The 15,402-nt window shown below is 58.9% G+C and overlaps 1 protein-coding gene across 1 annotated transcript in view; it reads right to left on the bottom strand.

The window, feature by feature from the left end:
- RXRA (retinoid X receptor alpha) overlaps positions 1–14,775 on the bottom strand; it is an 87,811-nt gene extending 73,036 nt beyond the window's left edge. Inside the window, exon 1 of the mRNA XM_062641079.1 lies at positions 14,450–14,775. Coding sequence (XP_062497063.1) covers positions 14,450–14,477 — 28 coding nt within the window. The 5' untranslated portion in view covers positions 14,478–14,775. The remainder of the gene's footprint in view (positions 1–14,449) is intronic.
- Positions 14,776–15,402: the final 627 nt, after the last annotated feature.

Raw genomic sequence — 15,402 nt, 5'->3', positions numbered from 1 at the left:
GCTGTTTCTAAGGCAATCACATATGTGGATCCATCAGTCCTACGCGGCAGGGGCTGCAGCCTTTACAAGACATTTACCCTCTTCTTTTCCCCTCACTATCCTCACAACAAACTTCCTCACTGATGTCCCTGTCCCTGCTGCTGCTGTCCTGACACACCGGTGCTATTGCTCCACGCTACTGCATGTGCCGGGCGATGGGGCAAGCAGGAGGCACCTTCTGAAACCAGGGTTTTTGCATCACAACGAACCTTCCTTCTCTCGCTTCCTCCTCCTGGTCCGGTCCAGGATGGAGGATCCAGCCCTCACCTCCCACCCCGGCCAGGGAAAGCCACGCCGCCAAGACAGGCTGCAGACAGCCCCAAGTTAAAAATACATGTTTTTCAGACAAAAGTTCAGTCCCCAAATGGGAAGAGAATCCAGGAAAAATGCAGCAGGCCCGGCTGGTGGCCGGCTTCCAGCGCGAGCACCTCCCTTCGGAGGAATCCGGCAAGGAGTCTCGACTAATCCACCCCGGACACACCAGCATTTCTTCCTCGTGCTGTCGGGCTGGGCTTTTTCCTTTCTGTTTTTCCGTCTGCTCAGCACACTCACTGGGATGCGCTCACATCCACAGGGACCATGTGGGGTGACCGGGGGACCCCGCTGTGCGCTGCGGGCTCCTGGCACCAGCCCAGCGGCTGCAGGTAGGAGCAGCTGGAGGTGGGACCAGGAGCCTGGAGGCAGTGCACGTGTGCTCAGCGCTCCCCACAGCAAACACCCCCGCTTCCCCCTGTGCCTCAGTTTCCCCCCGTGCCTCAGTTTCCCCCCAGCCGCTCCCAGGTCAGCGGCAGGCGCCGCTTTCCCTCCCGGTGAGATGCCCACTGAGGAATTCGCACCTCATTCCTCAACACCCGCTCTAATTACAGGTATCGAGGCAGGTTCGCTCTTTCACAAGAGCCCTGAGCTGGTTTCTGCTCCCCTTTCGCTGCAAGGGGTTCCCGAGTCACTCGCTCTCTCTGTGCAAAAGCAGAGGGTGCTGGGTTCTCAAAGCCCTCCCCGGGGCCGGGGCACAAACCCCAGCACCAGCTGTGACATCCCAGAATGGGCCTCAGATCTCAGCCCCAGTTTCCCCCAGGTACCAAGAAGAGCGGCCAGGCAGGAGGTGACACCGAGACATGATAATGTGTTAACCCCGAGTGCCCCAAAGGCTCCCCGCACACCGGGGTGCCCTGTGCTGGCACACTTCAACAGCGAAACACTGGTGCTGTCCCCCGAATCCTCCCCAGAAGCACCACAAGCACATCCCAGGCGGCTGTGTCCCAGGATGCAGATTGTGCAGTCCATGGGTACACCCCGATGCCAGCTCCCTTCTCCTCCCCAGCCACCAAAGCAGCCGCAGGGCTGTGGCAGAAGCTCCATCACCCCACTGCTCCCTGAGGGTTTCCCTTTGCAGGGGCATGGGTTTGGGTGGCTTTGTTGTTGCCTCTTAAACATAAACTCGTTCATTTCAGCACAACGAGGCCTTCACTGGCTGTGGGTCACCATTACCCAGTTAGAGGAGACACAAACGATTGCTCACAAGCTCCACAACCTACAAAAGGATCCCAGCCCCACAGCGGGCCCATTGCCTGGGTGTGTGGGACCCGGCGTGCAGAGGCTCCTACACCAACACCCATCCCTCCATCCCAGCCGAGCCGCTCTCCCGGCCGGACAGGTCATTCCACCATGATGCTGCCGTTTGCCTTTCCCCAGTGTGTTTTCCTGCTGTATCCCCCCAGAGCAACCCCACTCCACATGAGATGGGCTGGGAATGCCGGGGGGGCTCGGAGGAGGGCCCCCTCGCCTCGCAGCACCCACTGCACTGCTCCGCGTGTTTCAGCTTTTAACCAAGTCACGAGACAGGGCGGATGCTGCTCAAAATAAATCATCAACCACAACAGCAATGAGCTGAACCGGGCGCCTCGGCGCGGGGCTCGCACGCACGGGACCAGCGGCCGGATCCCTGCCCCGCGCCCCGCAGCAGCTCCTGTGCCAAGCACGGACGCTGCTGGTTGTCACCGAGGAAACGGTGACACGGTGGTACCAGGAAAGGGAGGACCGATGTGGACACAGCTGCCAGCATGGCTGCGCGCCCCTGTATCACCGGGAAAAAGCCATCAAGAGTTGCAGCATCCCCTGGATACCCACCCTGGGGATAAGCGTCCCTCCTGGCCCTGCTGCAGCTCCCTTCCCAGCCTCCTCCAGCCCTAGGGCCACAGGTAGCAGGGAAAAGAGGATCAGTGTCTCTCTCCCACATGGGTACCAGCACAGCTCCTCTGCTAAGACTGAGCAATGTGGGGATGGGAAGAGAGCCAGCAGCATCTCCCCAGCCCCACACTGCTGCCCGCATCCTGCACCGCAGCACAGCCAGCCCCAGCCCCACGGGGACCCACAGGCTGGGTCCCAGGAGCTCCCCCCAGCCCGTCCACCTGGGTCCTGTGCAGTAAAAAGCATCTCTGCTCCTGCACAGAAGATCTGGCCGGGCAGAGGCACTGATCGCTGTATCCATGCCGGGTCCTTGAGGTCCCAGACGGCTGGCGGCTGAGGGATGTTCTCCCTTTCTTTCTCCAGGAGGATTAGACACACTTCTTTCCTCTCACTGCTTTTCAAAAGAGAGGCTTTTTGTCACTGCTGATCCCTGGGGAAATCCTTCTCTCTCTCTCACATGCTTTTACAGCTTGGACAGGGAGAAAGGAAGTTTTCCTTCATCTCAATCTCCCTGTGACGCTGACAGGCACCGTGAGCGCAATGCAGCTCCGCAGGTCCCTGCCTGCACCCGGCATCACCCCAGCATCGCCCCGCTGCCGGCTCCCACCACCTCCTGGCACTGCGGGCGGCATCGGCAGCAATGCACCCGGCGCTGAGCCCCAGAGAACGCCCAGGCAAATCCCAGTCGGAGCAGCTTCCAGAGCCACGTCAGCCTTGTGCAATCCCGGCTCGTAAACCCGCAGCGCACGGCAGCGATGGGTGCTGTGCCCTCGCCTACCTGCTCCCCATCCTTTGGAGGCTGCAATTACATTTTCCACTGCTCCTCACATGGATGTTTTTATCCCTTTTCCTGATGTCTATGGAACAGGCCAAGCCAAAGAGGAAACCAAAGCCGGAGCTGGCAGAGCTTGAGACACGCACAGAGGTCTTAATGGGCCGCTTGCACGCAGTGAGCACAGAACACACCCTGGTGTACACAGGACCACGGCTCCCTCGGCTCCGCACTGAACAAGAGAGATCCCCGGGGTGCTGCTACCAAAAGCTCCAAGTACCCACAACTGAAATTGTGGCGTTTCCTCACCCTCTGTCACTGAAATCAGGGCTGAGGTTTGTCACCACTGCAGCCCCGGTGTTTCTCCATCCCCAACCATGTTTCAACGTCCCCTCTTTCTCTTTCGGTGTCCCTTTAAAACTATAGAGGAAATCATCCAGCAGAAGTTTGCTCAAGCGGGCTGTCAGCTTGAGGAAGTGAAATTAAACCAGAGAAAAAAAAGCCCTGAATCCTAATAAATCACACATCCACACACAGAGAATTGGAGAACTCTGGGCATGCCTCCAAAGGCAAGTAAATGGATGATAAACAAAACAAACCTAGCTCTGCCCGGTAATAAAGGCTTCCACAGTGGGAATTTCTCACCCAGGAATCACTTCCACTGAGGGCACAGCTTGTGGCACACGTGGAGCTTTCCCACTCCCTGCAAAGCCTCTGGGAATGTCAATGACACTGTCCCATGCTGAGCTGCTCCCAACGGCCACAAACCCTGCACTGCCACTGCTTGCAGGAATACCCCCCCTTGAAGCCCTGCTCCTTTGGGGAAGCACGGCCTGTCCCTGAGTCCATCCTGCTCTTACCAGCATCACCGGCAGTGGGGACCTGCTCAGCCCCCACAGACCCACCCAGAGCAAACACCCCTCACACCCCCTCACAACTCACAGGGAAACAAAGTACTCAAACCAAAGGCAAGGGAAAGGGCAAGAGGAATAAGGATGAAGATGATGAAATACACACATCCCCCCCTTCCATGCAGGTGCCTGAAGAACAGCAAAACCAGCCACAGCACAGCAACACCAGCAGCAGCCAATCCCCCTTTCAACCTCCAGATGCAGCTTCCCATTGATATGGATGCTGCAGAGCAATGCCCACCCCTCCCGAAGGGAGGGTTCATCTTTTCAGGCCACACAGCAGGAGGGAGAGCCCAGGAGGAAGCAGAGCAGGGACCGCGCTGGGATGTGTCCATGAGGATGGTCCCAGTGACCCTGGTGCAGCCTCGATGTGCCCAGAGGGGGTGGTAGCAAAGCCAGAGGAGGGGTGTGCAGTGCAGTGATGACCCCAGCACCACAGTGCAGTGCCCATCACTGCTGCAGGACCTGACCCCATGCCCCGCTGCTCTGTTTCCCAGGCACAAAACAGTTAAAGGCTCAGAGCCAGCTCTCCCCAGGGCTCCTGTTAAAAGTCCATCGGGCATTTTCCCATCGTGGACTTTACCCCGAGTGCAGCGCGGCTGTGATAACGCCACGGAGGTGCCAGCCCATGTGGGACCTGCAGTGGGACCAGCACCCGTGTTCTGGGTGCCACCAGGGCCAGAACACGCAGGTCCCACATGGGACACAATGACAGGACCTCAGAGCAGCACTGGGGTCCAGTGGCACGAGGTCACGGGCAGCAATGGCAGCGCGGGGTCGGGGCTGTGTGACAGTAACAGTGCTTTGCTGCCCTGAGGCGCCCATTTCGCCCATCTCCAGCCCCTAAGAGGCACCCACAAACACAGATTCCCCCCCCCCCGCAGACACTGTGCACAGGGGTAGATGCAGATTTCTCTCCCCGCCAGTCCTGAGGAAGATGCAGGGGCAGAGGATGCTGCTCTCCCTGTGGGAACAGGCACCCAGCTCTGCTCTCCAAGGCTGTCTGCAAAGCCTCCATCCCCACGACAACACACACCATTTTTTAACGCTGGGTGATGTATCCAACCGGTATTTATAATGCTGAAAACATCCCAAAGCTCCCTCTCTTCCAGCTCCCAAGCACACTGTGTACTCTTAATAAAATAATTGCAATGATGAATGGCTCCTTATAACATTCTTGTGCTGCAGCTACTGACAGGGCCAAGAGCTGGATGGAAAGTCCTTCTCCCACATGCTCCCTCAAGGTACACTCAGGACTTCACCTTCTCACAGCAAGACACACAGTGAACATCTGGAAAAGGTGCCGGCGCTGCACCAAGCCATTCCACCACCCAGCAACAGGAACAACGAGCTCCTGGGGCTCGCCTGCCTGTGCATCCCTGAGAAGAGCCCTCGGGCTCTCCCGACACCGGGCGCTGCTGAGATACCCCCGGGGGGCTGCACCTTAGGGCCGCGTCCAGGGCAAACACCACCGCTCCAATGAAGAGACCTGGGAGGACGCCTGGATGAGCCCCACATGCCCTGCGCTGCCTTTGGGAGAGGTGGAGCCGCCCGTTGGCGTAGGTGAGGGCTTCAGACGGGCACCGCGCTGTTATCTGGCATCGAGAGCTCGCTGCAAGAAATCCCTGCCCTGCAACATTTCCTGCGCGCACCTCGGGGCTGTGAAACCTCGCTGGAGGAGCCAGACGCGGTTCCCGTGCCCGCCCAGCCCCGGCTCCCATGGGATAGCACCGGCCGCTATGGCATCACAGCGCAGGCGGAGAGACAACAAAGATGGGAACGGCGAGTGCCCGGGCGGAACAACGCCCGCGGTGACGGGTGGCCTCCGACGGCACAGCCCCAACCTGCCCCACAGGTGAGGCACCAAAGGGAAGCACATTGCCATGGGGGACCACGGGCTGCGGCAGCCCAAGGGGATGGTGACACCCCGAGATAGGGCTGCCCTGAGCTCCAGGCACAGCCCCAGACAAATACAGCTTGAAGCAGGCAAAACCCCCGATGAACCAAATCTGTGACCCCATTCCCACGACCCGATGGCAGGGAGTAACCTGGGCTGCTGCCCCGATACCTGCGTGAGGAGCAAGCCCCTGCAGAGGGTCAGCCCCACACACACACACACTGCAGCAGGTCAGCAGAGCCCCCCTCCCCCAGCACGCGGGATTCCTGCCCCCAGCTCTGAACCCCTCTTTAGATAACAGCCCCTGACATTTGCAAACAATGGGTATCTGCTGGCCTGGGGCCAGGCTATCTCCGGCTGGGATCAGCCTAAGCCTTCCTAAGTGCTTAACTGGGGCCTGCAGGTAACTGTCCTGAATCTTAACTCTTCCCGGAGCCACCTCTGATGTCCAGTCCCAGGGCACTGATCACCTGTGGCAAACCACCCCAGTAAGGATGCAGTGCACAGGATGGGGTTTAGGGCAGCAGCAAAGCTTCCAACACGGGTCATCGCATCCTGCCCTTCCCAAGCTCTGCTCCTGCTCCCCACCACCGGCTCCAGCATTTCCCAGGCATCCTGCAGCCACCTCCAGAGGCTGGGGCAGAGCACAAAGCCTTCGCACCCCACCAGCACAGCTCGCTCTCATCCTGCCCGCCCAGAGACCACGATGTGCTGAGGGGTGCAGAAAGTTGTGCTGCTCGCAGGTTCCCTGACAGGAAGGGAGCCCGTGTGGCCTGGGTGGGTACAGGAAACCCCCTTCCATCGCACACATCATTCTGCTTCCTCTGGATTTCTTTAACCTTTCACTCCCGGCCTGATTTATGCCTTTCACACTGATTCCTGCATGTGTGCACCTCCCTGCTCTGCTGCTGCAGCGCAGCCTTGGCATCGTCTGAAGCCTCCTCCTCCTCCTCCAGCAGCACAGAGCCTGGGGAAGCACCAGGAAGGAATTGCAGTTTGGATCAATTCTGCAGGCCCCCAGTCTGGGGCATTTTAACCTGCACAGCCACATAAATGCAGAGGGTGGGAGAGGGTGTCCCTGCTTCCACAGCCCTCAACAGGGAGGAGGGATGCAGGACATGGCCGGTGCACTGACCTGGGTTTTCCATCCCTGCTCACATCTCCTAAAGCTCCACACAACAGCCCGCAGGGTCCCATCCTTACAACTGCCATAATCCTGGGGGGAACAAAGGAGAAAACTCCAAAGGGAGAGCAGGCCCGGAGAGCATCTCCTGTCCAGTCTGATGGGACACGGCGGTCAGCCCCCGCAGCCGAAGGGAACTGAAGGCACAAAGGTTACTGCTTTGGGGCTTGAGCACAAAACCCCAGCTCTGGAATCAAGGGACACAGGGACAGAGCAGCGATGCTCGGCATGGCAGCCCTGGATGCATGGGAAAGGGGACACAGGGCTCGCACCACACTGACACACATCTCCATTCCAGGAGAGTTTCCTGGGAAAATGAATGCAAAGCCTGTTATAAAAGTTTATCTGCGTGTGTGAGAAAGCAGAAGCGCCCTGACTGCAGCACAGAGATGTCATTATTTCCATGCATCTGCCTTACCCAATTTTATTTAGTTGCTTTCTGCACCATTTCATGCTCATCCTGCTGCTGAGCCAGACAATTGCTTTATAACTCTAGGGTGCAATTTCACTGTCTGTGAGCCACATGCACGCAACGGGGTCTGTGCTGGGATGGAGCGGGAGCTGCACCCCCTCCCCAGCCCGACGCATGGGAGCCTGGGCTGAAATGGGGGTTCTTAATAAATAAATGAATAAAAAGAGAGGAAATTAAATCAAATCCTAAGCCACCGTTTCTGATGTGTTATAACTCAAGGAGCGCGCGGGGGGAGCAGACCCAGGGAGCAGCAGTTAGGACCAGGGAGGATGAACCCGAGGGCGATTTGCTCTGTCACGCGAAGGGAAGGCGCAGAGCTGGAGCCCGGTGGGTTGGAGCGCCGGGGATCCCGCTGGATCCCCATCATCAGTTGGAAGTCACACGTGGAGGAGCGCAGGTGAGGAGGGGACCGGCCATGCGGGTGCAGGGCTGCGAGGTGGGGGTTTCCCATGGGCTGCAGCAGCACCTCCCGGGTGCGGGGTCTCCAGAAGGCCCCACCACTGATGCGCAGCAGCACGGGGCCAAGGGTCTCCCCACGCAGCACAAGGGAACGCCTCCAGCACAACCAGAAACTGATACACCATTAACTGCCCCAGGTCACAGGGCCACAGCCCCTCCAGACAGCTTCCACACCCGGTAACACCGCTCATGGCACAAACAGGACAGCAAGAAGAGGAGGTGGAAGGAGAAGGAGATTGTACCTGTGCCACTGCCCACCACTGAGCCTCCTCCATCACATCCCCATATGTGAGTATATTCCAGCTGGAAGCACAGCCCCCCTCCTGCTTCTCCTCTGCTCTGCCTTCATCGCTGCCATCGCCTCATATCGACTCTGTGGTGGGCACACAGGAGCTGGTGCTCACAGCAGAGCCGTCCTGCAGCAGCCCACAGAGCTCATGGGAAAACACAACCTTCCAGCACTTACTTGTGAGCCAAAACTGGGGAATCAATAATCAAGCGTCTCTGCCTTCATGCCCAGTGTGGCACAGTCGAAACGAGACAGGGCATCCCTCCCCGATCCGCTCCTGGAGCCCCAGCCCAAAGGGACTGCTCTGGGTGCCGAGGGGCCCCAGCGCTTCCTCAGCTTCCACACAATTCTGTCCTTGTGTTTAAAGTCTGCAAAAGCCGAAACAAACCAAACCTCCACAACAGCGGAGGCCAAGAAAAGAACAGGCAGGGGGGATCCCGTTGCCATTTTACTGCTCACAAACACCAGTCGGGCACCTTTCCTCTCTCCGCTTTGCAGCCAGTGCCACCCAGGGAAGGGCTTATGGCTCAGACGAGACCCAAACCCACCAAAGCCAAGAGAGGAATCATCTTCCACTGGAGAGAAAGGGGACGTAAGCCCTTCTCCCGATGCTTAATAGAACAAGTATTGAGGGTGGGTTTTCCTTCCCCTCTGGTGTGGGAGCTCCTGGCTTACACACAACCACATCTATGAGCTTTTCTTTGCTCCCAGGCCAAAAAGCAGTTATGGGGGGTTCTGGGTACCAGGGACCGGGACCCTCCGACACCCACAGGAGCCCTGTGGAGCCCAGATCCCAGCCGGATCTGCTCCCAGCCCAGCTCTCACACCGCCCGGCCCCAGGCCCCGTTCCCTGCCCACACAGACGCTCCCAGTGCCTCAGTTTCCCCCCTGAGCCCGTCTCACCCGGGCAGGCTCTGACCTCCCAAGGCACGATCGTGCCCTGGTGCTGCGGAGGCAGGAGCCAAGAGCTGGGGCCGAGATCAGAGCTACAGCCGGGAGGTGCAGCCCTGGAACTACTGCTGTGGATCCCGGTGACAGAAAGGAAACCCCACACAAGCGCGCTGTGACGAGGGGCCTGTTTGAACTGGGTTAGCTTTTAACTGCACGTCAAACAGGAGGGAGCTGCGCCGGAGCCCTTGCTTCCCCTCCGTGCGAGGGAATCGCTCCCTGTTTGCCTCGGAGGACACCCTCCATTTTGAAACGCTCCGGCTCCAAACACAAACTCAGGTGGTTTCCCTGACTTTGCTTTGCTTTTCCGAAGCAAAACGTCGTCAGAAAAGGCAAGTTCTCGCAGCCAGTTTCCATCTCAACCGGGGAGCGTTTTCCCAGGCTAAATTGCTGCTGTCTGAAGATCTCGGAGCAGCCTGAGCTGGCGCGCGTGGGGATCCTTCTGTAGGGCTTTTAAATCCTTATTTGCAATATTATTTCATCTGCTCTGCGCTGCCTTGATGTCGGAGCAGCCTTTGGAGAGGCACCACCACCCCTCCCTCCTCCCGTCCTCCCCCCAGGCACACGCTTCCCTTTGAGGAGGAGGAGAGGGGAGAAAGAAAATAAAAGACAAGCAAAGAGGAAAATGTCAGAAAGCTGCTTTTTGTGTGCGTGTCAAACGTTCAAAGTTATTCCAGAGTCTCGTCTTTCACTGTAATAAAATACAGCAACTCCTGACAAAATCAATTAAAATAAAACCACCCAGGCTGCCTCCCCTATTGCTTTGCAGCTTTGCTGACTTTGAAAGCCCACCTGGGCCTTTTTGGAAGCAATTATGGAACTGCTGGGTTGGCTCCTGCACCGGTGGCAAGCTCGCTGTGCCGAGCATCCCCTCGCTGTGCCGAGCATCCCCTCACGCCGCGTGTCCAAGGGAGGTGACGAGGGCTCTGACACGGGCAGACGCGCCACGGCTCGCAGCCAGAGAACAGGATTAATTAGAGCCCAATTAGGTTCCCCAGCTCCCAGGGAAGGTCCCTGCACTACCCAGCACTTGGCCAGCAGTGACTGGAGGTGTCCCTGGCTCTGGTTACCAGCAGCAGCCCAGCCAGGGGACAGGGACCCCTCGGCATCCCTGCTCCATCGCCCCAGTGAAGCCCCTCACCAGGGGCCACCACCCCTCACTGTCGCCGCCTCCTGCAGCGGGGCCAGGGGATATTTATAGCAGGAATGATTTGGTGATTCCAGGCAGCCCAGAGCCCCATGGGAGCCCCAGGCTCACACACAGTTCCCCCCGCCAAAAGGCACCAGGATGCTGGTAGGAAGGAGCAGCCTGTGCAAGAGGCAGGACCAGAGAACACCCCAAGCCCCTGCCCGCGGCATCCACAGCTCCGCTGTCTGCTTGCTCTCATACCCATCCTGCAACAACACAACAGAGCCGACTACTGAGCCGGGTGGCTCCAGCATATGGGAACCCATCCCAGCTCCCAGAGACAATGCTCCAACAGAAAGGTTTTTAACCCATTTCTCAATAAACATTTCTTGTTGAGCCGCGGTGGGACGGAGCCAGGGTGCATTTTCCAGTGAAATGTTTTGATTCCCCCCTTGACTTTCTTCTCTCCGAAGAGCAGCCAAACGCCAATAATAATATTTGCAAGGAATAACTAAAATTCTGTGGCTTTCTCCCCCGCGCTCTCTTAAACAAACAAAATGCCCCAAACATGAGAAACACAAACGCTCTCTGCGAGGCAGTGGGATGACACAGACCCAGCGCAGGGACCCACACAGGATTCATTCAACTGTCACAGCCCAGAAACTGGAAAAGGCAGAAATTCCTTCCCAGCTTGTTTTGCATATGTCAATGGGGAGAGGTCGAGCCCTACACTCTGCTCCAGCAAGAGACCAGGATGTGACTACACTTTATCTCCTGCTCCTACAAGGCCCCTCTCCGGAGCAGCTCCAGCAGCTTCGGGATGTGGGGCAGAGGATTCCTCCTTCCTCCCAGGGATGCCAAACAAGCCCTGACACTTTCAGGCTTTCTCCTCCCAATGGATTTCATGCCAGCTGTGAATTTCCGAAGCTAAAAGAAGCTGCATCAAGGATCACATTGAGGTTTCAGCCAGGCACAGGCTCCCACCACCCTGCCCTGGGTTCTTGCATCCCGGACGCAGTGGCAAGGCCGGGGGACACAGGATGGAGATGTCTCATGGATGCTCCCACTCCCACGCTCCGGGTCATTCCCCCGCTGGACACGGGGCTGTTTTGCTGTTTCCCGGCCTGGCCTCGTGCACAGCCGGTTCTCACCCCATATCCTGAGCAGCTGCAGCATCCCTGGCACGGCCATGCAGTGGGAAGAGGCTCCAGGGGTTGTAACCTGGCGAGCTGACCTGCGGCAGGGAAGCTCGGACACTCATTAAGTGCTTCTTCCCCCCATGAAGCTGAGCCTCAGGGAGGGTTTCCCTGAACTCACCATCCCCTTTCGCTCCCCAGGAGCCACCACCTCCTCACCGGAGCGTGCAAAGGAGAAGACGAAGCAATGAAAGGATCGCAGAGCCTTGGGAACCAGCAGCTTCCCAAAGAACCAAGTTCCCCGGTTTGTGCATCATGCACAGCCTGGCCCTGTGCAAAGCCTGACCATGCACCCACCAGGCTGGAGATGTGGATCCCCACAGCCTCACAACCACTACAGAAATGGCTTTTCCTTGATTTTCCTCCTCCTGGAGACTCGGCACAGCACCGCCTCCCCCCAGGAGCAACAACAGCAAGACATCCCCATTGTTCAAAGCCTAGTAAAGGGAGAGCCATAGCCCAGACAGCTCCCAAGGCAGCATCTGCAGGACCCTGAGGCGCTGAAGCCTGACCCCAGCCATGGTGGTACCTGCTCCATGCAGGAGCACAGCACACAGGCAGGTCCTGGAGCAGGGGAACGTGCTGTCCTCACAGGATTCTCTGCCTGGCACCCGCCAGAGCTCCCGGGACAAGCAGGAAAATGAGATACTACTATTAAAAGTGCCAGCGCTGGCCACGCTTCCCCATGACCTCAGCGGGGTTATCCGAGTATAACCACGGGCAGCGCTTGGCACAACCTCCCCCAGGTTACCCTTTTTACGCCAAACTCAGCCGAGATTTTGACGGGGCCACACAGTAACGGCGCCTGCTTTTGGTCCCCAGTTGCTCCCATTCTCCAGCTCAGGCCTACACTGGTGTGCAGAGAAATGAACTCTGAGCTTGGCTCTTTTCTCCCCCTGAACTCACAAACACAGCTCCCAGCCGTGGCATGGGACGGGGCTGGTGAAACACCCTGGCACTCTGTGAAGTCAGGACCCGGCAGGTTTTGGACCATTCAACCTCCACAAAGCACCGAGGGCCCCCCAGCTCCACTCTGGTTTATGGGAAGGTCTCTGCTCACCCTCGCTTCTCCATCCTGCTCAAACCCCCTCAGGTTCAACCTGCTCAGGGCAGGACCCGCATCTCCCCCTCCAAACCCCGCAGAACCCACTGCCCTCACACCAAAGCTGATTCTGCCACTAATCAGGGACCAAAGACCAGTGGATAAAGTTCAAGAGCCACTTCTGCAGCAGCCCCACGTGCAGCAGACACAAGCCCAGACCACGCACCCCAAAAGGGCTGGATTTTCTCCTAAGCCAGCAACACAAAGTTACAGCCCTGACCCAGCACCCCCATCCTGGGGTGCCCGCCTTGGCTCTCCTCTGGACGCTCAGACCCCCATTACACACATCCATGGATAAATGAGCAGATAAATGAGTTGTTTTCCATTCGCACCAGTGTGAAAACCCTTCCCGAGCCAGCAGCAAGGTGACACGTGCTGCCCCTCTCCCCCTGTCGGGACCAACCTCACTAATATAATCACACAGCCCATTATTTATCATCTACAGCGTAACAGGAGAGCTCTGGAAGAGAACGCAGGGGCCTGATCCTGCCCCTATCCACAGGGATCTGGACAAGAGCATCAAAGGAAACCGAAATACTCAAAGCAGCCACCCCCAAGACTGAACCACTTGTGTGCAGCAAGAGGCACCTTCTGCCTCGGTGTGCTTGTGCTGACCGCAATACCTGCACCAGAGGCACCCAAACGGGGTCGGTGGGACTGGGAATGCCAGACCTGCTCCCAAGGGATAATGCAGCAGAGCCACAGCTCCGGGGAAGTGAACCCGGGCACATTGCCCACCACGGCCAAACCAGCATCTGAGGAGGGGAGGAAGGTGCCAGAGCCCTGCCACAGCCCTGCCAGCCCAGGCTCTCCTTGCCATAGCCCCCAGAGCCTGGCAGTCCCATAGGACAGGGCTGGCTGGGCATCTGGTGCTGTTTGTATTTGTTCTACTCTTGGAAAGGAACAACTAAAACTGCAATTGTTAAACAAACACGCAAAAAATAACAAACACTGAAAAAAGGAAGAAATAAAGAAACAAAACAGCACCGCGGGGGAGCAGAGATGAGCACAGATTTAAAGCCCAGAGAAGGGCTGCTCTCACTAGGCAATGGATGTTCTTGGGGGCCCTGGGCTCGCTCGGCCGGAGGCTGGTGGCCCAAGCACGGAGTGTGCTGGAGCCGGCAGGGCTCCAACCGCTCCCCCCTCGCCTGGACTTGGCGCTGGGTTACTTGGCCAAAACTTTTCTTCCCCCCACCCCAAGGCTGGGCTCCGCAATCTCGCTGCTCCCGAAAGCCAGACGCGAGGAGGCATTCGCCCCTACAAGCCAGGACTTGACTCAGGCACCGAAACAGTGGCAAACTCCAGCTGGAAATAGGCTTTAAAATGTAACTAAGAAGCAGAGGGGGAGGAAGGAGGAGAGGAAAACACCGGGGCACAGGGTCCCGAGCGCTGGGGCCGGCGGCGAGGGGCGATGCCGCCGGAGGGGTCCCCACGGGCGCGGACAGGGAGGCAAAGGGGGAAAAAAGAAGCCGATGGAGCAAATCAAGGGGGGGACCGAAGGCTGCGCGGTGCCGCCCCCCCCTTACCGCAAACCGAGCCCCGAGTTGGGGCGGGGGGGGACGCCCCCGGCCCAGCCCCGCTGCCCCGTTTGAAAATACCGCTTGAGCTGCGCGCCCGGCCCGGAAAAACCAAACCAAAACAAGACCAACAACCGGGATAAGGCGGAGAGGGGGGCCCGGGCCTGCCCGGCGCTGACACCGGCTCCCCCCGGGGGTCCGGGAACCCCCCCCTTCCCCGGCAGGGGCGCAGCGCACCCCGCGGCACGGGGGGAAGAGGCCGGCAGCAGCTCGGTTCACGTTATTTAACCGCGTTCCCCCCCCCGCCCCGCCGCAGGAATGGAGAATCTTTTTCGGAACAAAACTCACCGAGCGGCAGGAAGTGTTTGGTGTCCATGGCTGGGGCTTAACTCATGCCAAGGGGCTCGGCGGAGAGCGGCGGCGAAAAACACACACGCAGGGCGCGGAGGGGAGGAGAGCGGAATCAGAGCGAGCGGGGAGGGAGGGGAAGGGGGGGAGAAAAGCCCGAGGGGGAGGAGGAGGAGGAGGAAGGGGAGGAGGAGGAGGCGGGGAAGGCGGCGGCGGCCCCGCACCGGCGGCCCCGCAGAGGCCGCGGAGTTGTTGCAAACTCCCCACAGCGTCCCTCGGCCGCGGGGCTCCGCCGGGCGCGATCGGCTCCGGCTGCGGCTCCGGCTCCGGCTCCGCGCCGGGGCCCGCGCAGGGGGGGAGCGAGAGCCGCGACCGCCGCCAGCGCCCGCCCCGCGCCCCGCAGCGCCGCCCCGCGCCCGCCCGCAGCCACCCGGCCCCGGCCCGTTGGGTCTGCTGAAGCGGTGGGAAAGGGGGGAAAACAGAGACACGTAATGGGAAAACAGGGACACGTAATGGGAAAACAGGGACACATAATGGGAAAATAGGGACACGTAATGGGAAAACAGGGACACGTAATGATAAGGACGGAGATGGGGGTAGCGGTGCGGGTTCTCCAGGGCGATGCGGAGCCACCACCGCTGCCCCCAGCCCTGTGCCCCATCCCCGGGGTGCGTTGCGCAGTGGGCAGCGTTCACAGCGCTATTTTTCCCCTTCCCCACAAACGAGGCACCACGAATAAGTCTCTGTGAGTGTGCGGCCACAAACTCTGTGGGTACCACCCCAGCGGCATCACCAGGCCCCAGCTCCCCCCCCCCCCATCTCCACATGCCTCGGGGTTTAATAAATGATATTCAGCCCCTAAGAATGTGTATTAGTGACTTGATGGACCAAAGCGACTCCGCTGTGCCTGAAGCATATTAAACATCATATCGACCCTCGCTCCTTATGGCTGT

This window comes from Pezoporus occidentalis, unplaced genomic scaffold (genome assembly GCF_034315485.1).
Source record: "Pezoporus occidentalis ecotype Australia unplaced genomic scaffold, CSIRO_AGI_Poc_V1 ctg68, whole genome shotgun sequence".
Lineage (NCBI taxonomy): Eukaryota > Metazoa > Chordata > Aves > Psittaciformes > Psittacidae > Pezoporus > Pezoporus occidentalis.
The sequence above is the reverse complement of the archived record's forward strand: the minus strand, read 5'-3'. Positions and strand labels throughout refer to the sequence as shown.